The 24,978-nt window shown below is 43.1% G+C and overlaps 2 protein-coding genes across 2 annotated transcripts in view; both read left to right on the top strand.

Moving 5' to 3' along the window:
- The first annotated feature begins 4,060 nt into the window (after positions 1-4,060).
- LOC134655483 (uncharacterized) overlaps positions 4,061-24,978 on the top strand; it is a 52,343-nt gene continuing 31,425 nt past the window's right edge. Inside the window, exons 1-5 of the mRNA XM_063510947.1 lie at positions 4,061-4,289; positions 5,032-5,179; positions 5,821-5,955; positions 18,114-18,241; positions 22,281-22,412. Coding sequence (XP_063367017.1) covers positions 4,077-4,289; positions 5,032-5,179; positions 5,821-5,955; positions 18,114-18,241; positions 22,281-22,412 — 756 coding nt within the window. The 5' untranslated portion in view covers positions 4,061-4,076. The remainder of the gene's footprint in view (positions 4,290-5,031; positions 5,180-5,820; positions 5,956-18,113; positions 18,242-22,280; positions 22,413-24,978) is intronic.
- Positions 13,228-17,679, top strand: LOC134655310 (uncharacterized). The gene is made up of 3 exons (XM_063510761.1): positions 13,228-14,318; positions 15,510-15,796; positions 17,171-17,679. The coding sequence occupies exons 1-3, from the start codon at positions 13,333-13,335 to the stop codon at positions 17,677-17,679; spliced, it is 1,782 nt and encodes a 593-aa protein (XP_063366831.1). The 5' UTR covers positions 13,228-13,332.

Raw genomic sequence — 24,978 nt, 5'->3', positions numbered from 1 at the left:
GTCGTCGTCCCAACGCATATTGGGTCTACTTTAAGGACGTTCTTCCCCCCATGATCGCCACTCGAGTAGTCGTTTACTCCACGAAGCAGTCTTTCGTTCTATATGACCAGCCAGCAGATAAGTGGGATTCCACTTCAAACTGGCTACGCGCTTTACAACATCCGTGACCTTGCTCAGCTGTCTCAGCCACTCATTCGTTTTACGGTCTCTCAGTGTGATCCCCACCAGTTTTCTCTCTAGCCTGCGACTACAACTCAAAATGTGTATCGCGATAAAATATATAACTTATAACACGCTAATACGCTATACATAAATACTATCTGATCGTTCAATCTATTCATGTCATGACCGGACGTCACTCACGCAACGCTAGTGGTAGTGGAACTTTCAGTTTCATTCACGTTTGAATCGATATGTAGGTGGGGTCCTGCGGGTATTCCCTGTGGAGACCACCCCATAACCTAACCTTACGATACGCATAAACAACATGCCATTTTATAAAGCGTTTGCCACTTACCCGAGATACAAAATGAGTCGTATCAGTAGGCCTAGCACATGATTGGCGCGACAGTATCTCGCGGCGAGAGATGGCCGTCTTGTTCTATGTTAGTAAAAGAGGGACGGGTAGTCTGTCTCGCCGCGAGATATACTGTCGCACCAATCATGTGCTAGCCCGGCTGGATTCCCGGTGAAATCCAAGGAAATTTTCACATAATAGACGCACACTAAGTGAATTGCATTTTTATATTATTAACTCTTGTAGATCGTGTATCCTCTTTCATGAAGAGCATTATTTGGCGAATCGGAAGAGCTATTTACGCGTGATGCGTGTTGATTATTTTATATACAAGACCATAGAATGATTAAGGGAACTCCCTAATGCATCGGTTCCCCGAGTTGACTGGGTGCCGAAACCTGACAAGTCACCTGACAAAAACTGCCATTTTTGGGGCCCAACTCTTGGCCTTCTTAAAAGAGGACATGAAATGAAATATCACGCTCACGTTCAGATTTTCTACTTGTAGCAGTTTTAGGGCCCACTCTATATTCGCTTGGGACCCACCAATGGTTCGCGACCCATAGTTTGGGAAATGCTGCCCTAATGAAATATATCTAGGCTTTTTGTAATTATTTCGATAGTACCATCGCCCACACTGTTAACTGTCTATCGGTAAACCTTATTACAAAAGGCATAAGGTCCACCAATGGATAGTTAAGTGTTGCTGTTTGTACTTCAAACGGTTCTTAATCAGTTTTTTATGTGTGTTCTATAAATCATTATGAATCTAACGCAGCGTACTACGTAGGCGAATAACACGCGAACGCGAAGCGAAGCGATGCGGCGCGGGGTGAATCAATCCTTTGATACCTATAGAAGTGTCCGGGGGCGATCTCGTTGCGAACGCGGACGCCGTGGGCCCGCCGCGCCGCGCCGCTTCGCATCGCGTTCGCGAGTTGTTCGCTTAATGACTTAATGATGCAAATGGGACTTAATGATTTGTTAGACCAGGGGGCCGATTTTCGACCGCTTGATTTCGTGTATTTCTTTCAGTAATATCTCCACTACTAGGCATGTAAATTCTACTAATAGAATGGAAAACGAGTGGTCAATACCAATAGATTCCCAATTTCTATCGCTCGTATTTCAAAAATCTGCATTTCGCCGTTTTCCACCGATTTTCGAGTGCCGAAATCGAGCGATCGAAATTCAAAAATCGGCCCCCTGTACCCCTCTATCTCTAAATCTAGTGACATCTTTTTCATTCAAGGTGAAATGCGATTCGGTGAATTACTACAACAATTTTATGCTTTTGGGGTACAGGTCTAACAAATCCTTAATTTTGCTGTTGTAGTTGTACAGTCATGCTCCGTGATTGTTACATCATTTAGGGTCCTAGCTAAATTGGTTGTTCTTACTTACGCTATGAATTGTCCAATTTAGCTAGAAACCCAAACGGCTCCACAATCACGGAGCGTGACTTTAATAACAACAACAACTTCACAGACCTTATCTTCATGAAATGAGATTTACAAATGTTCAGCTAACTATAAGATCCTCACAACTTTAAAAGTGCATACTCACTTTCATTCATGTATTGGGTATGTTCTCGATGTACAGTCACCACACGGGATTAAATTGTTACCTACGCCATTTAGGTTCCTAGCTAATTTGGTTGTTCCATACTTACACTATGGAATGTACAATTTAGCTAGAACCCTAAATGGCGTAACAATCACGGAGCGTGACTGTACGTCCTGCCTTATGGTATTAAGCCACACGTTACCATAGCCAATAGCCAGCCGCTGGATTTCTTTAGTTATACATAGATTAGGTACAAAGCATTATATCGTATGGGCGACGTTTTTTAATTATGTTCTCTATTTTGTTGGTGGTAAGTTAGAAAATTAAGTACCTACATTAAAACCATAAGTTTGAAACGGCTGCTACTCTCTCTCTCTCTTTCTCTTTCTTTGACCCTTTTCTACCTTTCGGGTTTGGGCCTCCTTCATTTTACGCCACTCGTCACGGTTCTATGCAACCTGGAGCCACTTCATCCCCGCAGTCATTTTGATGTCGTCGTCCCAACGCATATTGGGTCTACTTTAAGGACGTTCTTCCCCCCATGATCGCCACTCGAGTAGTCGTTTACTCCACGAAGCAGTCTTTCGTTCTATATGACCAGCCAGCAGATAAGTGGGATTCCACTTCAAACTGGCTACGCGCTTTACAACATCCGTGACCTTGCTCAGCTGTCTCAGCCACTCATTCGTTTTACGGTCTCTCAGTGTGATCCCCACCAGTTTTCTCTCTAGCCTGCGACTACAACTCAAAATGTGTATCGCGATAAAATATATAACTTATAACACGCTAATACGCTATACATAAATACTATCTGATCGTTCAATCTATTCATGTCATGACCGGACGTCACTCACGCAACGCTAGTGGTAGTGGAACTTTCAGTTTCATTCACGTTTGAATCGATATGTAGGTGGGGTCCTGCGGGTATTCCCTGTGGAGACCACCCCATAACCTAACCTTACGATACGCATAAACAACATGCCATTTTATAAAGCGTTTGCCACTTACCCGAGATACAAAATGAGTCGTATCAGTAGGCCTAGCACATGATTGGCGCGACAGTATCTCGCGGCGAGAGATGGCCGTCTTGTTCTATGTTAGTAAAAGAGGGACGGGTAGTCTGTCTCGCCGCGAGATATACTGTCGCACCAATCATGTGCTAGCCCGGCTGGATTCCCGGTGAAATCCAAGGAAATTTTCACATAATAGACGCACACTAAGTGAATTGCATTTTTATATTATTAACTCTTGTAGATCGTGTATCCTCTTTCATGAAGAGCATTATTTGGCGAATCGGAAGAGCTATTTACGCGTGATGCGTGTTGATTATTTTATATACAAGACCATAGAATGATTAAGGGAACTCCCTAATGCATCGGTTCCCCGAGTTGACTGGGTGCCGAAACCTGACAAGTCACCTGACAAAAACTGCCATTTTTGGGGCCCAACTCTTGGCCTTCTTAAAAGAGGACATGAAATGAAATATCACGCTCACGTTCAGATTTTCTACTTGTAGCAGTTTTAGGGCCCACTCTATATTCGCTTGGGACCCACCAATGGTTCGCGACCCATAGTTTGGGAAATGCTGCCCTAATGAAATATATCTAGGCTTTTTGTAATTATTTCGATAGTACCATCGCCCACACTGTTAACTGTCTATCGGTAAACCTTATTACAAAAGGCATAAGGTCCACCAATGGATAGTTAAGTGTTGCTGTTTGTACTTCAAACGGTTCTTAATCAGTTTTTTATGTGTGTTCTATAAATCATTATGAATCTAACGCAGCGTACTACGTAGGCGAACAACACGCGAACGCGAAGCGAAGCGATGCGGCGCGGGGTGAATCAATCCTTTGATACCTATAGAAGTGTCCGGGGGCGATCTCGTTGCGAACGCGGACGCCGTGGGCCCGCCGCGCCGCGCCGCTTCGCATCGCGTTCGCGAGTTGTTCGCTTACGTAAGACGCAGCGTAAGTAACTTTATCTTCAACAGATGGAGAGAGTAAAAGAAAACATCCTGATACGCGAGCCCCTCTCGCTCCGCTGGCTCGTGCTGGGCGCGCTGAGCTGTGCACTAGCAGCGTTGGCTCTGCTGGCAGCGGGGGACCTACTGCCGGAACCACTCACGCGAGCCGCCGAACCCACCAGGTTTATTGCGGAGAACGCGCATGGACACCTTGTTAACCTAACTTCTATTGGCCCTAGGGTGAGTATAGGTGGTTCGGTATGGGGTGAGCTACATCCTAGTATTCCTATTCAGTCAAATTCTATTGGTCCTAGAGTATGCATGTATTAAAAGCTATACATCTTACCCTTGTCACTATAAGTACAGTGGAACCTCGATAGCACGAATTTCAAGGGAAACGCCCAAAACTTCGTGTTAACGAGGTTTCGGCTTAAAGAGGGCATCGACTTAGTGAGGTTTTTGTTCGTATTAAAGAGGTTTCGAGTTACAGAGGTAAAATGAATGAACATTCGTGTTAGAGAGGTAATAATACGAACGTTAGAGAGGTAATGGCATTTTATTTCGTGTTAACGAGGATTTCGCCTTGTCGAGGTTCCACTGTATTTTATTTTATTACTAGCGACCCGCCCCGGCTTCGCACGGGTTAACAAATTATACATAAACCTTCCTCTTGAATCACTCTATTAAAAAAACGCATCAAAATCCGTTGCGTAGTTTTAAGGATTTAAGCATACATACAGACAGACAGACAGCGGGAAGCGACTTTGTTTTATACTAAAGCTGGTCAACCAAATCTTGTCAGTAAAAAAAGGCGCGAAATTCAAATTTTCTATGGGACGATGTCCCTTCGCACCTACATTTTTCAAATTTGCCGCCTTTTTCTACTGACAAGATCTGGTTGACCAAGTATACCTATGTAGTGATATTGATATGTGAGTCTGAAACTGGGTCGACAGATTGTTCATAATATGCGCTTGCGCAGGTCGCGGGCAGCTACGGGAACGAAGTGCTAGCGGTGGGTGTGCTAGTGGGCGCACTGCGTGAGATCGCGGCCGGCGCTGCAGCGCATCACATCCTAGAGATAGACGTGCATACAGCTAGCGGCGCGTTTTCACTGTCCTTTCTGGATGGTTAGTAATTATCAAATTATCACAGCTGTCACTCGTATGAAACTAAAAGGTGTGGTTATGTGTGTATAACAGATTACATGTTGATATGTGTGTAATAGCAACATGTAATCTGTTGCTATAATTTGGATCTAATACTCGTACATTGAATTTTGAGGAAGAAACCGTGAAAATTTAGTATCAGTCAGAACCTACCGACTGCGCCATATAATACCTTGGATAAAACCTCGTAGTAGTAGTAAAACACTATATTGTATAAAAAGAAACATAAAACATGAAAAAAACACATCATTTGTACAAAGGCGAACTTATCCCTTTCAGGGATCTCTTCAAGTTAACCTCGTCTTTATCGTTTGTCTCGTCTCGTTACATAATATGAAGAGAGCTGAAGCAACCGCCGTACCCAAAAACTATCTAAAGATAAGATTCCAGTCTGGCCTCAAGCACATTGTACAGTCAAGTGTAAAAATTGGATACACTCATCATACTCAAAAATATTTCCTATAGCTCTTATGTCAGCGAGTTAAGAACTATGGGACATAATAAGTTGTATGCACCCATATTTTTACACTTGACTATACCCTATTTCTTGAGTATGATATATGATATCTATTTCAGCCTATAAAGATTGAACTGTTATGCAGGCATGAACAACGTCTACCGTGACGTCCAAAGCGTAGTGGCGCGACTGTCGGCGCGCGGAGGCCGCCCGCCGCCCGCGAGCCGAAGAAACGCACTTCTCATCAACTGTCACTTTGACACCGTGCCTGACAGTCCTGGTAAGTCTAGTGTTGCTATTGTTGTAGATGTGGACAAGACAGGATAGTTGTAGGTATGAACAATATACAGTGACGTGCAAAGCGTAGTGGCGCGACTGACGGCGCGCGGAGGCCGCCCGCCGCCTGCGAGCCGTAGAAACGCACAGCTCATCAACTGCCACTTTGACACCGTGCCTGACAGTCCTGGTAAGTCTAATGTTGCTATTGTTGTAGGTGTGAACAAGACAGGATAATTGTAGGTATGAACAATACACCGTGACTTCCAAAGTGTAGTGGCGCGACTGTCGGCGCGCGGAGGCCGACGGTCGCTTGCGAGCCGCAGAAACGCACTGGTCATCAACTGCCACTTTGACACCGTGCCTGACAGTCCTGGTAACTCTAATGTTGCTATTGTTGTAGATGTGGACAAGACAGGATAGTTGTAGGTATGAACAATACACCGTGACTTCCAAAGCGTAGTGGCGCGACTGTCGGCGCGCGGAGGCCGACGGTCGCTTGTGGGCGTAAGAAACGCACTTCTCTTCAACTGTCACTGACACCGTGCCTGATAACCCTGGTGACGGATGAGAGTTAATCTAATACCTTTAAACGAGCAATTCTTGTATATTTATTTATTTATATATTTCGGAGATCTCGGAAACGGCTCTAACGATTTCGATGAAATTTGCTATATGGGGGTTATCGTGGGCGAAAAATCGATCTCGCTAGGTCTTATCTCTGGGAAAACGCGCATTTTCGAGTTTTTATGTGTTTACCGAGCAAAGCTCGGTCACCCAGATATTAATACTAAATGAGTTTTTATGTTATAATAATACTGTATTGTTAATAAAGACTGACATGTTGTGTTCAATTCATTTTGACCAGCACCGCGCCCGCTTAGCAACATCTGCAGGTTGTACTTAATTAGCACACAGTGTGAATAATTCCCTAGAGAACCGTACTCTTCAATGCAGCTGCTTTTCCAATGCAATTTATTGATCGCTATATTGCTCGTCGTCCACAACATTTCGTCATCCTTATTGCATGATATACCCCGCAACGGAGCTAGCAAAATCGTAGCATATGACAGTTTTGTGTCAGGGTTGGCGATTATGATGAACCATTTTGCTTTAACTTTATTGTATGTAAGATTAATAAAATTGATCGTTGTTGACCCTCTTCCGATATAACCCGGTTTAATTTACTGTCAAGTAATATAAATTAACAGGTCAATGTCTATATTAGATGCGTTTCAATGTATCTGTTATTTTGTTTATAAAATCACGTTTTTTTCGCATTTCTTTCAAATATTAACATGGAATTTTCATTGCTTGAAAATATTGGTGTATTTGAAAACAAAGAATAGTTATTTTCGATACAAGTGCGAAAAAGAGGAAATTCGAAACGAGTGGCGATAAATTCGACACGAGTTGCGAATTACCTATTCGCACGTGTATCGAACAACGTTTTACAGTACATATGGCACAAGTTTCGACATCCGCACGAAAAGTGCTATTTTACGCACTAGTGCGAAAAAGTAGCCCCATATGTAGTGTAAAATATTTTTCGTACTTTAGTTTATGCGTAGTAGTGATAACCCTGACGTACAACTGCTACAGATTTGCTAGCTCGGTTGCGAGGTATGTGCATGATAAACATTTTTCACCACACCTGCTCGTAAAGGCTCTCTGTATGCTTCAAAAACTGATGTGAAAGTTGCATTTAAGTAATCACCTCACTGCGTTCGGGATTCTATTGTAGAATCCATCGCTTCATTCAGGATTCAATGTACGCCCTTGACGGAAAGATATCATTTTGATCCCTTGTAACACAAACTACTATTACTCCTCGTACCTAGAAGCCCTCGCAACGCTCAATGTTCCACTTTTCCAAACACTCGCTCGTTATACCTATAGAATATATCGTTTCACTTTGTTTTTTTTTCTTCATTTTGTGAGCCTCCGCGACTACATATATTGGGGCGAAACCTACAGGCTAAACACTGATATAGGTACTTAGTACTTAATGTAAAATAGAGATGAAATTTTAATATCATCATAACATACGTAACACACGTCGTATCGCCTAGCAACCATCGTGACCCTGTATCGATTGATAAATTCGTGCAATACCCTTAATAGATGAGCATATCGTTGATTATCGTATTGTCATAGACGGCCTACTTCACTTCATATTTAACGCATGTCGTTTTTTAAATCAATTCAATTTAATTTTGAAATTGGTCTAGGTCCAATAACCTTTTTAGTCAAAAAGTTATGTATGTACATACAGCAACACTCGTTACTGTACATCGGTGGACCTTATTTACAAAGAGCATAATAAGTTAAGGCTCACCGATGTACAGTTAACAGTGCGGGCGATGGTACATACGAGTACACTTAGATTTATGTTATAATTTTGAGCAGGAATCGATTTTCTTATTCGGAATCGTATTCTTATCGCCTATAACTAAAACCTACAGTCGAGTTCATAAATATGTATACATTTCTTCACCTTAATCCATTGCAATAAGGTGAAAAAATGTATACATATTTACCAATACGAACGAGTTCACAGTCTAACTAGTGTCATTATCCTCGTAAAGTCCGAAGTACAAAAACGTGCCTATAACCGTACGTTGACTTGACCTTATACAATTATACATTTATATTTTAATACTTATTTTTTAAAAGCGTTTTTCAATAAAAAGACACGTCAAGGTTGTTTACCGTTTTTAATGTAAAATAAGTTTTTGTCAAAAATTTCATTTTTGGTACAAGCCTTTATCGCTGACTGTACTTTTCTTATGACAGACAACTAATACTCATCGAGACAATTCTAAAAACCCCTAACACAATTAGGTTGCGTTGTTTCATCACAGAGTTCCTATGACCACCTCCTGTCTCCATCATCAGATCAGCTCGATGGTACCATAATATTGCAGTGTCACCCGACTTACATGTATATGCAAAATTTCAGCTCAATCGGAAACCGGGAAGTGGATCAAATTTAACATGCAAGATTCCATTACATGTTAGTTACATACAGGTCGACCTAATAAAAGCTTGTTAAGAGCCAACAGGAGTGGTCATATCTCCATACAAACGTACTCGACTGTTTCCTCCGTGGGTTTTGAAGCTAGAGCAATGATTTTTTCAACACAGATTAATATTGTCAATATCTGTGTCGGACCTTTTTGCTTTTTTTGATATTTTTGTTTTTTAAGGCGCTAGAGCCCTTCAAAAATGGCCAAAATGGCCTAATTGACTATGCCGCAATGAGAGGTGTGCTATTCAAAACTGACATCAATTAGTCAAAAAAGCAAAACGGTCCGACACAGATAATGTCATAATCATTTAGATTTCCAAATTTGGTTACGATTGGTTAAGTTTTGGAGGAGGAAACAGTCGAGTACGAAACCTCGATTTTTGATATTTTTACGCAGGATTTTTCGCCTTGTCCTTATCGCACTAGTTTTAGGAGCCGCTTCCGTTAGCGAGACGGGTATATTTACCTAAAATATTTAAATCTTAGCTCCTGTTGGCTCTTAAAAAACGAACTAAGTAAACGAGTAAGATCTGTAATAGTTTCAAGTTTGTGCCTATTGTTGATAATTACTTCTCATTTTTCCTCTAAAGAACCTTTAACGAAGACATTATTTTTTAATTGACATTTTTTTCTCGCAGTGCAGACGCGAAAATTGCGTAAGACCAAGGGCCTTATGAACGTAGGACCTTTTCATTTTATGGTAGAGAAAATACAGGTTATTTACTTCGGGTCGCGGTAACCGGTTGCTGGGTACCTTTTAAGACATGTATGACTGTGTTGTGTTACTTATATAATATCTGGGAGACCGAGCTTTGCCCGGAAAACATATAAAAACTCAAAAATGCATGTTTTCCCAGAGATAAGACCTCTTAGCTAGATCGATTTATCGCCCCCGAAAACCCCCATATAGCAAATTTCATCGCAATCGTTAGAGCCGTTTCCGAGATCCCCGAAAATATATATATAAATAAATAAATATACATATAAATAAATAAACAAGAATTGCTCGTTTAAAGGTATTAAATAGATTAGATAGATAGATTACTAGCGATCCGCAAGGATTCGCACGGGTAGTTCAACCAATTTACACAAAACCTTTACAAGTTATACACCTAAACCTTCCTCAAGAATCACTCTATTGATAGGTAAAAACCGCATGAAAATCCGTTCAGTAGTTTTTGACTTTATCGCGAACATACAGACAGACATACAGACGCGGCAAGGGACTTTGTTTTATAAGGTGTAGGATAGACAATCGTCCATACTGTACTGAGAAACACGAACCCGCGCCATTTTAAAACATGTTTAAAAATTATATGAAACTTGACATGAACATTAAATTTATGTAACATAATATACAAAGAAAATAGAACAAGTAGAAGTTTTGAATGTAAAACTTCTACAAATCTACATGCTTTAATTCCTTTGAAAATATTACAATTTCTAGCAACGAAAAGTAGTAGGTACAAATAGCAACACTCCTAACTGTACATCGGTGGACCCTATTACGAAAGGCATAAGGTCCACACATGTACAGTTAACAGTATGAGCGATGGTACCAGATTACCAGACATACATACATACATACTTGAATGTAATGTAACTTGCTTGTATGGCGGCCGCTAGGTTCGTATTATTCTAGGGTATTCTAGGAAATTATCCTTCATATGTTTCTTTCATCAGAGAAGGGTCCTTGTAAACATATATGCAGCATAAGGACCCTTTAGGCATGGAACGCCACATACTCGTATAATCGTTAAAATATCATTCGAAAGTATGAAGACACAGATTAGTCATATTCACACTTTTACTATCAGATACAAAAGTAAATAAACATATATTGGACTTCGACCTAGTTCTGATTAATTCTGATATAGATAAAAAATGTTTTTACCTCACTACGATAAAGCTAAAATAATAATAATGAAGTTTATGAGTACCAAATACCTAAGCAATGTATTCTGAGATGTCATACATAATGAATCTACTTCCTTTTAATGAGTTTTTGATAACTGAAACCGCAAAAAACGTGATTGCTCTTGTTTTTTCAGTGTATCTTTCTAAATTGGATTTCATTATCGCTGTGAAACAATTTGCATTTATGTATAGGTTATTCGAAATGATTATTTTACAGTACATATGGGGCTACTTTTCCGCACTAGTGCGTAAAATAGCACTTTTCGTGCGTATGTCGAAACATTAAAGTGCCATATGTACTGTAAAACGTTGTTCGATACACGTGCGAATAGGTAATTCGCAACTCGTGTCGATTTAAAACACTCCCTTCGGTCGTGTTTTAATTTATCGCCACTCGTTTCGAATTTCCTCTTTTTCGCACTTGTATCGAAAATAACTATTTTAGGTATATTTGATTAATGATGAGGAAATTGATATTCCGATGTACATACTTCTTTTGTGTTTTTTATTTATTTATTTGACATTTAGATTTTATTCTAGAGACATTCTAGACTAGTATTTTTTATACAATTTTTTTTTTCATGTTTGACGATCCTTTTGTGAAATTCTTAATTTAATTTAATTTGTGTTTAATTTGATTTGTATAATAATCCAATATTCTTATGGAATAATAACATCAATAAATTGCTCTGATAATTAGCTTAAGATAATTTATAAGTATGTTACGATTCATAAGTGCTTGTTGCTAGGCCTACATGAATAAAGTATATTTTGACTATTGACTATTAACTATAGGAAACAACCGGATTAACACTGATTTAAACTTTCACGATTTTTACACATTATTAAATTGTACATTGTCTGCTCCGAGACTACCGAACGCCGTCCTCGAAACGTCGGAGGTAAATCTTAAAACTTAGATACGCGATTAAGTCCCGTTGTACAATTTAATAACAACCTGATTTTTATTGCCGTCAGCACCTCAGCAGAGTTTTTTTTTAACTCCATAAACAATAAATTGGTCAAATATTTTTATCTTTTTTTTATACTACGTCGATGGCAAACAAGCATACTGCCCGCCTGATAGTAAGTAATCTCCGTAGCTTATGGACGCCTGCAACTCTTACGGTGTTACATGCGCGTTGCCGACCCTAACACTCCGCACGCTCGTTCAGCTCTGGCAACCTTACTCACCGGCAGGAACACAACACTATGAGTAGGGTCTAGTGTTTTTTGACTGCGGTTTTCTGTAAGGTGGAGGTAGTATTTTCCCAGTTGGGCTCTGCTCTAGATCTGGAATGACATCCGCTTTATAATTAAGGAAACTGTAGGTCTATAAGTCTGATAACCCTTCATTGTAATAATTTATTACTATAAGAGACTGTTTGTTAAAAAAAAATAAAGAAATAAAAGGAGGATGGGCAGATTTGGATACCATTGGAAAGGTTTTTTATATACTCCATTTGTATTGTATGACGAGATTTGTGTAATGTCTGTTTAAAAAAAATTATGACACAAAAAAACATAAGAAAACGAATAAAAAACTAAAATATCGTGACACCAAATCATCCACAACAACAAAACCTTAATGATCTGCGACATAGGAACTTAGTATCCAAAAAAACTATACAGTCACGTTTAAACTCACACTACTTTTTGCGATGATAACTTTTTTCACACAAAGATTTGGGACTATCTGCCATAGTAAAAGTTTTATAATTTAGAATAAGTTATTGAGTGACATATCGCTTGTCCTTATTGGTCAATGAGTGTATACTGTATGTTCCGAAAATCGTTATTTACTAATTGCAGTTAATACCATTCGCATTATTTCTCACTTTATATTTTTCTCGTAATCTTCCTTTCCCTATAACTTTAGTCATTCGCATATTTTTCCATTCTATTTTTTTTTGAAAAACTTATTTTCCCGGTATGTTTTGTAACCATTCGCATTATTTTCCAACTTAAATAGACGGAGCCCCGCTTCGCGGGGCTCCTATTTCTGGGCGGTTTGCCCTTCGGGCATCTGAAGCTACCTAACGAACCTAACCTACCTACGCTTTTTTCCCCAAAGTGTAATGTTTTCACGGACGTCTCACTAAATCAATAGCTAGGTAGGTTAGGTTCGTTAGGTAGCTTCAGATGCCCGAAGGGCAAACCGCTCAGAAATAGGAGCCCCGCGAAGCGGGGCTCCGTCTAGTTAAGTTGCAAAGGAAATGTTTTTTGAAAAGAAACAGTCCGACGAACTCCAGATTTGATGGACACCCCAGCGTTTTTCATAGTTTGTTGTTGTTATGTCAGGCAGAAAATAAGTGATATGTATTGACGCTGTACCTGCATGCTTCAGTAATAAACCAGTCATTGGTCCGAACGGTTGTTTTACTAGATACCTCACTGGCGACGACGCGAGAGTACCCACGTATTTAAAACAAAATGGCGCAGTCTTATCTCGGTTCTTTGCCTAATTTCGATTACAAATCCGGAGAGTGGTCTATTTTTAAGGGGAAATTAACTCAGTTTTTTAAAGTAAATGCTACTAGTATTACAGCCGATAAAAAATGTGCAGTGTTAATAACGCATCTTTCGGACGATTCGTATCGCTTGGCACGTAATCTCGTGTACCCTAGTGATTTAGAAGCGAAAACGTATGACGAACTTATTGCTGTTTTAGATAAACATTTTAAAATTAAAAAGTGTTCATTTGCTAATAAGGCGAAGTTCTACAGTGCGACGAAAAAGCCAGACGAGTCTTTAGGAGACTGGGCGGCGCGGCTACGCGGGTTGGCAAGTTTTTGCGACCTGGGCACCGCCCTGGAGACGGTGCTGACGGACCGTTTCGTTCTCGGTCTGGGTTCCGGTCCCGAGCGCGACAAGCTGTTTGAACAAGACGCGGCGACCCTTACGTTCTCCAAGGCGTTGGAGGTCGCAGAGCAAGCGGCTAGTGCTAGGCAAGCCCAGGCGATGGTAGGCGAAACTGGCAGTATCGGCAACGTGCCGATAAAGGAGGAGCCGGTGTTCCGTGCGGCGAGCGCGGCGAGCCCTGGGCGCGGCGGCGCCCGTGGCCGCGCCAGTCGCGGTGGCGGAGCTGGCGCCGGTCGTGCTACGGATGTCGCATCGGGTTCCAAATGGCATCAACGCGATGACTTCAATAGGTGTAATATTTGCGGCATGAAAAACCACAGTGCGGAAACGTGTCGTTACAAAGGTTATAAGTGCGGCAAGTGTGGTGTTAAGGGACACCTAAAGAAAGTATGCAAACTAAGATTTCACAATATCCAAGCACAGGGAGGAGAATCGGAAACTTCTTGCGAGGACTGTGAGGAGTGCGCGCTATACAATTTAAGGTATGAACATTACGATCCCATTATTTTAACTGTATTAATCAACGGTGACAAATTTTATATGGAACTTGACTCAGGGTCTGGAATAAGTGTGATTTCCGATAAATGTTATAAACAATATTTTTCTCATATTCAGTTACACGAGTGCAACATTAAATTATGTGTTTATAACGGGCATAAAATGACGCCAATGGGTGTATTGTTAGTAAATGCTGAGTACAATTCAATAAAAGACGTACTTAAGATATATGTGATACCTAAAGGAGGTCCGCCCTTAATTGGCCGTGATTTTATGGCTAAATTCGGCATTAAATTTACTACTGAGGAATATTATAATAATAATAGTATAGCCATTGACCATTACGCCGGGGAGGTTCGACAGTTATTAAATTCTTATGCCGATTTGTTTAGCGAGGGGTTGGGGAAATTTAATAAATTTAAAATATCACTTCGCCTTAAGGAAAATGTTGTACCAGGTTTTTTTAAACCCCGACCAGTCCCTTTTGCCCTTAAGCATAAAGTTGATGAGGAACTCGAACGTCTTGTTGGTTTAGGTATACTGGTACCAGTGAACTTTTCGAAGTACGCGACTCCAATTGTTCCGGTTTTGAAGGAGAACGGGAAAATTAAAATTGCAGGCGATTATTCGGTAACACTAAACAGAGATTTGATTATTGACAAATATCCTATGCCGCGCATAGAAGAAGTATTTGCGAAATTGGGGGGCGGCGAACGTTATACAAAGCTGGATTTGAGCAATGCGTATAACCAATTCGTATTGAGTGACGAGTCCCGGGAGCTCACTACCATCAGCACCACGCGGGGGTTATTTCAATATACCAGGCTCGTATATGGTCTGGCCAATGCGCCGGCTATATTTCAGAGAACAATGGAGACCCTGCTGGTAGGAATAGACGGAGTGAGCATCTGGCTGGATGATGTGTGTATCACAGGGCCGGATAAGGCGACTCATTTGGAAAGGTTGCGGGAAGTTCTGTTTCGAATTAAGGATGCCGGTTTAAAATTACAAAAAGATAAGTGCGAGTTCTTTAAATCGAGCGTCACATATTTAGGTTACGTTATTGACAAAAACGGCCTTCGAACATGCCCGAGAAAGATTGATGCAATAGTTAATGCCCCGCGTCCGAATAATGTTTTAGATGTAAAGCGGTTTTTAGGGTTTATAAATTATTATCGGAAGTTTATACCGCGCGCCTCAAGTGTACTTAATCCCTTGCACGAATTACTTAAGGTCGATGCTGTATGGAGATGGGGCCCCGAGCAGGAGGAGGCATTCACCGCTATTAAACGGGAAATGGCTTCAGGGCGAGTCCTTACTCATTTTGACCCGGAAGCGCGACTCGTTTTGAGTGTTGACGCTGGACCCGCCGGTCTGGGTGCCGTGATATCGCTTGGGCCGGAAGGTCACGAGCGACCCCTGGCTTTCGCCTCCCGGGCACTTACGCCCAGCGAGAAAAATTACAGCCAGGTCCACAAAGAAGCCGCAGCCATCGTATACGGAGTGAAACATTTCCACCAGTACCTATACGGGCGAAGTGAACCATTTGTACTCAAAACTGACCATCGACCCCTACTTGCCATATTTGGCAAGAAAAATGGCATATCTGTTATGGCTGCCTCGCGTTTGCAACGGTACGCTATTTACCTATCAGCCTACAACTACGTCATTAGTTACATTACTAGTGAAAAAAATGTTGTGGCTGACTATTTCTCTAGGGCACCGCCGAAAGTAGTGAATCCGTCTGAGTTAAACATTGACGAGGGTAGTTCATACTTAAACTTTTTAGACGAGAATACCTTGCCAATATCGTTTGAAGATATTAGGGAGGCGACGGCCTTAGACAAGACAATGAAAATTGTTATGAAGTACATTAAAAACGGGTGGCCGCGTAAAATTAAATGCAAGAATATTCAACCATATTTCAGATGTAAAACCGATTTAGAAGTCGAAAAGGGTTGTATTTTACGCGGTCATCGAATAGTTGTCCCTCCGGCTCATAGGGCACGCATGTTAGAGGAATTGCATAGGGGACACTTAGGAATCGTAAAAACTAAGAGTATTGCGCGCGGTAAGCTTTGGTGGCCAGGTTTGGACTCCGATATAGAACGCATTGTGCAGAATTGCACCGTATGCAGTAAACTGCGGACCGCCCCACCCCGCTCGCCCCTCCCGTGGCCTCGCGCGCGCGCATGCTGGGAACGTCTTCATATTGACTACGTGCAAGTTGGGCAAAGGATGTACTTGGTCGTGGTAGATGCATTCAGCAAATGGCTGGAGTGTTTACATATGAGTAAAGATGTCTCGTCAAGATCCCTAATTGTAAAATTAAAATACCTATTTTCAACATTCGGCTTGCCCAAAACCATAGTGTCAGATAATGACCCAAAAATAAATAGTGACTTATTTAGAAATTTTTGTGCAGTTAATGGGATAAAATATTTAAACTCACCGATTTACCACCCCTGCAGTAATGGCCAGGCCGAAATTTGTGCTAAGATTTCTAAGAAAATGATAAAATGTATTCAAAGTTGCGATAATAAAATGTCAACCGAGGGTATTAATGAGCGATTGTTGAGTTTTTTATTTGAATATCGCAACAGTGTCCATTGTAGCACTAACGAAACACCTGCAAAACTCATGTTCGGTAGGGATTTACGCAGTAAACTCGATTTAATTTTACCTAGCAAAGAACCCGATAGTAACAACGAGCAGGTTGGTTTAGCAGGTGCTCGTAAATTTGACGTAGGCCAAGTTGTTTTAGTTCGATGTTTTGTTGCCCAAAAGCCTGTATGGCGAGTGGGAACAATAATAAATAAAGTCGGAAATAGGATGTTTACTGTAGACGTTAGAGAGATCGGTAAATGTATACGTCACGTCGATCAGCTGTTGCGATATTCATGTGGGTTAGTTGCTGATAAGACAGATAGCGCTGTGCAAGCAAACCAGTCGCCGCCGCCGCCCGCGCCCGCTTCCGCGCCTTCCCCGCGCCCTTTGACCTTTTCGCCCGCTCCGGCTCCGGCGCCGACGGCACAGGCGTTGCAACCTTCATCCCCGTACTTACCTATGTCATTGTCGAGGCCGGACGCAATTGAAGATATTGATCAAGATATAAACGAGCCATTAGACATTGCATCCGACAACGACTTTTATGAGTGTGATGATAATAATGTAGAGGGAGAGGAAACGGATCGACAGGTACTAGAATCTGAAACGCTAAGCTCTGTGCCCCCGGGCCCCGCGCCCGCGTCGGCTCCCGCGAGCCCTGTACCGCCCGCGTCCCCCGCGGACTCGCATCGGCTGCGCCCGCGAGCGCAGCAGCAGCAGCTGGCTCAGAACGAGCAGACTGAAAACCAGTCGGATCCGGTTCCCCGCCGATGTAATTTAAGGCCTAGAACTAAAAGGGTTAACTATAAATGATTATTAGTATAATAAGTTTATTGTATTACTTATACCTAAAATATTGTCTGTTTTGTTGTCAGGTTCCCAGAATAATGTGGGAGGAGTGATATGTATTGACGCTGTACCTGCATGCTTCAGTAATAAACCAGTCATTGGTCCGAACGGTTGTTTTACTAGATACCTCAATAAGCTACTAATAAATACATAGAATGGGTAAATATGAAAACGGTTCAAAAACATATCGAGAAAATAAGCTACTAATAAATACATAGAATGGGTAAATATGAGAATGATTATAATTGCTATTGATAAATGAAGCTTACGAGAAAAATAAAAAGTGGAATAAAATGAGAATGGTATTAACTGCCATTTAGGAAACTACAGTATACACTCTGGTCAATAGGCCAATCTGCCCACCCTCCTTTATACGAACTTTGCTTATTTTTCCACAGGCGCCAGCGACGATGGCGCGGGGTGTGCCGTGGGGTTAGAAACATTGCGGGCGCTGGCCGCGGCCCCTGCGCCGCACCCGCACGATGTTATATTACTGCTGAACGGTGCTGAAGAAAACATCATGCAGGTGAGAATAAAGTTTATAGACCTTATCTCCTTGCCACAAGGTTGCTAATGGCGCGGGAGCTGTGGGTTTGTAAACATTGCGAGCGTTGGCAGCCGCGCCTGCCCCGCACCCTCACGATGTTATATTACTGCTGAACGGTGCTGAAGAAAACATCATGCAGGTGAGAATAAAGTTTATAGACCTTATCTCCTTGCCACAAGGTTCCTAATGGCGCTGGAGCTGTGGGTTTGTAAACATTGCGAGCGTTGGCAGCCGCGCCTGCCCCGCACCCTCACGATGTTATATTACTGCTGAACGGTGCTGAAGAAAACATCATGCAGGTGAGAATAAAGTTTAGACCTTATCTCCTTGCCACAAGGTTGCTAATGGCGCTGGAGCTGTGGGTTTGTAAACATTGCGAGCGTTGGCAGCCGCGCCTGCGCCGCACCCTCACGATGTTATATTACTGCTGAACGGTGCTGAAGAAAATATCATGCAGGTGAGAATAAAGTTTAGACCTTATCTCCTTGCCACAAGGTTGCTAATGGCGCGGGAGCTGTGGGTTTAAAAACGTTGCGAGCGCTGGCCGCCGCGCCTGTAAAAATGTATTACTTATATGTTACTTTTCTGAATATGTATGTCGCAGTCGGATCGTATAATCCGCCGTATTACATTACGGCTAGCCGTTTTACAAAACAGGGGCGTTTTGAAATGCGGCGGTTCGACGATTAGCCGGATTGAATGCGGCTGAATGAAAATCCGCCGGAATGTATTCGGCGCCATACATTCTTCAACACGGCTAGCCGTAATGTAATACAGTTATTAGTTCCCAATGTTCCCATTTTTAACACTCGTGGCGCTGCCTGACATAACAACAACAAACTATGAAAAACGCTGGGCTGTCCATCAAATCTGGAGTTCGTCGGACTGTTTCTTTTTTTTTTTTTTTTTTTTATTTATTTACAAACAAACAAACAAATCGTTTATTTACCAAACATTTTTACAAATCGACATAGCAGATTGAACTTATCATAAATTAGATTTTACAACTAAGCTAATATCCGTCGGCCCCAAACTAGGCGCAGCCTGTATCTCGGGAACCGGGAAAATAGATTTTACTAAAAGATTTTAACTAATCTGAATATGATGGCCGTTTTTTGAATGAGAAATCTCAAATATAAAATTAATTGAAGTTCAAAAAAGTGCATGCAGAAATTTTTTTTTAAAAGAATACAGACAAACAATACAATCAAAAATCAATAAGAAAACATACAGAAGAGACCTGCGTAAGTGTAATTAATATTTAAGGAGTGGAGTGTGTGCGTGAGTGTGTGTGTGTATGTGGGTGTGTGTGTATACGCTACTTAAGTATGAATGATTTCTTCTGTCTGATCGTAAGACTGGGAAAGAAGCCAATTCTTAATTTTCGATTTTAAGATAGAGCACGAGAAGTCATCGAAGTTACATAATTTGGAAACCCTATTGTAGACTGTAGGGTGTAGGAAGAATGGAAAGCGTTTGGCGAATGCAGTATTAACTCGAGGACAACAGACAGTCAGGTGATTAAGACGTTTTTGACGACGTCTGACGTGGTCTACCGAAGCTACAGCAGTTCGATGAGGTTCCGTAACGGCTTTTACTACGAAAAGTTGACGAACTCTAAGAACTGATGTTTCTGCGTACAACTCGTCGGTGGGATAACGGAAAGGTTTCCTCAGCATTACTTTCAGTACAGCTCGCTGCGCCCGTTCTACCTCTATCATTACGCTTTTGGCGGCGCCACCCCAGGCCGCAATACAGTACTGAATAATAGATTGGCAGAGTGCAAAATATACTAGCTTTAAAATAACTCGGGATGCCCCACCCCTTAGAAGCTTCATAACGTAAATAACTTTTCTAACCCTGCCAGACAGTGTTTTAATGTGTTGTCTAAAGGACAGCTTTTGGTCAATCAACACTCCGAGATACTTGACCGTCTCAGCACGATCAATGGAGTCGCATAAACCGTGACTGGAAGACAATGCCAAAGTGTTACAAGAGAGAGGTGCTGAAGAAAACGTTTTATAAAAAGTTAAAAATTTAGTTTTTTTGGTATTCAAGGTCAGTAAATTATTATCTAGCCAGTCCGCTACACATGACATACCAGTTTCTGCCATAGAGGTTACCTCAATCCACGAACGCCCACTGAAGAGGACCACAGTGTCATCTGCGTAACATATTAACTCTGCGTTCTGCAGCTGGATTGAGAGAATGTCATTCATATATATAAGAAAGAGCGTTGGCCCAAGGATGCTACCCTGTGGGACACCGAAATTGATGGGCAACTCGCTACTTATTGTATCGCTGACTCTGACGTGCTGCCTGCGATTTGTGAGATAGCTTTTGAACCATCCCAGCGCCGAACCTCTTATACCAATGTGTTCAAGTTTTTTAAGAAGAATCGGCGCTGAGACGGTATCGAAGGCTTTGGCTAGATCAAGAAAGACTCCAATACAGTGTCTTCCCTGATCGAGCTGCTTTGCAATTAGGTCCGACAATAGTGTAACGGCATTTTCGGTAGACCTACCCCGTCTAAACCCAAATTGTCTGTCAGATAGAAGGTTATATTTTTCCAAGAACTTTGTAAGGCGTTTGTTGACTACTTTTTCCAACAATTTTGAAAAAATGCAGAGAAGGGATATCGGACGGTAGTGGTCGGGATTATTTTTCTGGCCAGATTTGAAGATAGGGGACACCGCCGACCTCTTCCAAGCCTCAGGGAATGAGCCAGAGCCTAAACTTAAATTGAAAATATGTGCGAGGGGAGCACAAACGAATTCACTGATACCTTTTATCAAGGCAGGCTTATATCCGTCTGGCCCAGGCGCACTCTCGTATTTTAAGTCTTTTATGAGACAACTTACTTCATGAGGATCAGTTGGGGCAATAAAAAAGGATTGAACGGGGATTTTACTTTGCGTACAAGATGACGCGAGACTTTGCTGAGTAGTGTTGAGCCTCTTCAAGATTCGATCAGCTAAATTTTCACCTATCGATGCAAAATGACTATTACACAAGTTGAGAGATTCCTGAGTAGTTGTGGAGATTTTAGTAAGTTCGCTGGCATCGGAGTTGCGGTTTGGGTATTCAGAAATTCTTTTAATAGAGTTCCAAAGCTTTTTTGGATTATTACTATTGCGTGTTAGCTCTCTGTTGTCATATTCATTTTTAATATTACGAAGCAGTTGGGCGTAAAAGTTCCTGTAACGAATATATTTAGCTTTCAGAATTTGGTTGTCGGGACTCCTTCTTACCTGTAAGTGGAGACTATCACGATGTCTCATACATCTTATTAAGCCAGCGGTAATCCACGGTTTCTTTTCAAAAAACATTTCCTTCGTATCTTCACTAGACGGAGCCCCGCTTTGCGGGGCTCCTATTTCTGAGCGGTTTGCCCTTCGGGCATCTGAAGCTACCTAACGAACCTAACCTATCTACCTATTAATTTAGTGAGACGTCCGTGAAAACATTACACTTTGGGGAAAAAAGCGTAAGTAGGTAAGTAGGTTAGGTTCGTTAGGTAGCTTCAGATGCCCGAAGGGCAAACCGTCCAGAAATAGGAGCCCCGCTGCGGGGCTCCGCCGTCTATTTAAGTTGTGAAGCAAATGTTTTGGAAAAGAAACACATGTGGTGCTTTGGGACCATGGTAAAAATAAATTAAATTGCAAACATTGTCAAACTCCGGTTACGTAGGCGACCGAAAGAACGGTCACTCTACAATCTAAATAGATACGATGCGGCTAAACGTAGGCCGCCTTATTGAAGAACGTATCGCAATGACAATCCGGCTAACCGTCGAACCGCCGCATTTCAAAACGCCCCTGTTTTGTAAAACGGCTAGCCGTAATGTAATACGGCGGATTATACGATCTGACTACGACATGTACATTAATTTGCTTAGCTGTCAAAAAAATTCTAAATATAGGTACATTTTACGTGACAGCTACTCCATACATGTATTTGATAATTGTGATTAATGCCTTTCTTTAACTTTGCCAATCAATAACATAACATTTTGCAGGCTTCCCACGCCTTCATAACCACCCACAAATGGGCGCCCTCCGTCCGAGCGTTCATCAACGTGGAGGCGTGCGGTGCCGGCGGGCGGGAGGTGCTGTTCCAGGCCGGGCCCCACGACCCCTGGATCATGGAGGTACTGTGGATTGTTAGGGTCCACGCCTTCATAACCACCCACAGATGGGCGCCCTCCGTCCGAGCGTTCATCAACGTGGAGGCGTGCGGTGCCGGCGGGCGGGAGGTGCTGTTCCAGGCCGGGCCCCACGACCCCTGGATCATGGAGGTACTGTGGATTGTTAGGGTCCACGCCTTCATAACCACCCACAGATGGGCGCCCTCCGTCCGAGCGTTCATCAACGTGGAGGCGTGCGGTGCCGGCGGGCGGGAGGTGCTGTTCCAGGCCGGGCCCCACGACCCCTGGATCATGGAGGTACTGTGGATTGTTAGGGTCCACGCCTTCATAACCACCCACAGATGGGCGCCCTCCGTCCGAGCGTTCATCAACGTGGAGGCGTGCGGTGCCGGCGGGCGGGAGGTGCTGTTCCAGGCCGGGCCCCACGACCCCTGGATCATGGAGGTACTGTGGATTGTTAGGGTCCACGCCTTCATAACCACCCACAGATGGGCGCCCTCCGTCCGAGCGTTCATCAACGTGGAGGCGTGCGGTGCCGGCGGGCGGGAGGTGCTGTTCCAGGCCGGGCCCCACGACCCCTGGATCATGGAGGTACTGTGGATTGTTAGGGTCCACGCCTTCATAACCACCCACAGATGGGCGCCCTCCGTCCGAGCGTTCATCAACGTGGAGGCGTGCGGTGCCGGCGGGCGGGAGGTGCTGTTCCAGGCCGGGCCCCACGACCCCTGGATCATGGAGGTACTGTGGATTGTTAGTTAGGGTCCACGCCTTCATAACCACCCACAGATGGGCGCCGTCCGTCCGAGCGTTCATCAACGTGGAGGCGTGCGGTGCCGGCGGGCGGGAGGTGCTGTTCCAGGCCGGGCCCCACGACCCCTGGATCATGGAGGTACTGTGGATTGTTAGTTAGGGTCCACGCCTTCATAACCAACCACAAATGGGGCCCTCCGTCCGAGCGTTCATCAACGTGGAGGCGGGCGGGAGGTGCTGTTCCAGGCCGGGCCCCACGACCCCTGGATCATGGAGGTACTGTGGATTGTTAGTTAGGGTCCACGCCTTCATAACCACCCACTGATGGGCGCCCTCCGTCCGAGCGTTCATCAACGTGGAGGCGTGCGGTGCCGGCGGGCGGGAGGTGCTGTTCCAGGCCGGGCCCCACGACCCCTGGATCATGGAGGTACTGTGGATTGTTAGGGTCCACGCCTTCATAACCACCCACAAATGGGCGCCCTCCGTCCGAGCGTTCATCAACGTGGAGGCGTGCGGGAGGTGCTGTTCCAGGCCGGGCCCCACGACCCCTGGATCATGGAGGTACTGTGGATTGTTAGGGTCCACGCCTTCATAACCACCCACAGATGGGCGCCCTCCGTCCGAGCGTTCATCAACGTGGAGGCGTGCGGTGCCGGCGGGCGGGAGGTGCTGTTCCAGGCCGGGCCCCACGACCCCTGGATCATGGAGGTACTGTGGATTGTTAGTTAGGGCACAAAACAGATACAGTACAGAAATCAATCTACATACAAAGTGCGCTCGAGCAACGCACACATAGACACTGCTCACAGACACGATATCTCGAACCGGTTGGGACCAGCACGGCTAGCACATGATGGGCGCGACAGTCGACAGGCGAGAAAATGCCGCGACATAGAGCTCTCTCGCGAATCGGTAGCATAAGAGCCGCGCGACAACCCGCTGTCTCGCGGACAAATGTCAAAGCGACATAATTTTGTCGTTTGACAGTTCCACGCGGGATACTCTCGAAAATCGTAGCACGAGTGTACTATGGGAGACAAAATGTCCCGCGTTTGAACGTCAAAATGAGAGAAATTGTCTTCGAGGCTAGAGGGTCGCGACTAGGGTTTGCTCCCGGTACTGAGTTTGGCGACAAGCGCATTTGGTCGAAGTTTTGTTGACTTTTGTTCTAAAAGAAAGATAATTTTCCACATTTTATATTTATTTCATACTACAACACTTTTTTGTTTAAGTATAATTTGAATCTTGAGTTTCATGATCATGCCATTAATATCAAAATTGTTATATTTTTTCACAATGACTTGTTTGTTCTCTTAAGTTAAACGAAAATCCGACAGAAAAAAATCTAAGCCTAAGATTGTACGATCACGACCACATCAACAAAGCAAACCTTTGGTGGCGAATTGACTGGGGGATAATTAATAGAAACATAAATAATTGATACAAAAATATTACATTGCTAATCCGGGAAACAATTACGTGCTATCAATCAGTGCTAACCCGTTATATTTACACGCGTATTTTTACATGCAATTATTGTTGACAACCTATATTATGTCGCTCCTTAGGTGTTTCCATTCATTGTGGGATATAAACAACACAATCCCGACCTGAATATTGCGATCAACCTCACTTATAATAAGTAAATGCAAAAGTAAATCTGAACCTATGTACAGTCAGCAGCAATAGTTGCTAAGCGGGCGAGGTGTTCAAAATGATCTTGACGCGACTTTATTGTTAAGAGAATAAGAGCGCGTCAAGGTAATTTTGAACACCTCGCCCGCTTAGCAACTATTGCTGCTGACTATATGTTACCTCT

This window comes from Cydia amplana, chromosome 16, assembly GCF_948474715.1.
Source record: "Cydia amplana chromosome 16, ilCydAmpl1.1, whole genome shotgun sequence".
NCBI classification, from domain to species: Eukaryota; Metazoa; Arthropoda; class Insecta; order Lepidoptera; family Tortricidae; genus Cydia; species Cydia amplana.
This window is presented reverse-complemented; position numbering and strand designations above follow the sequence as displayed.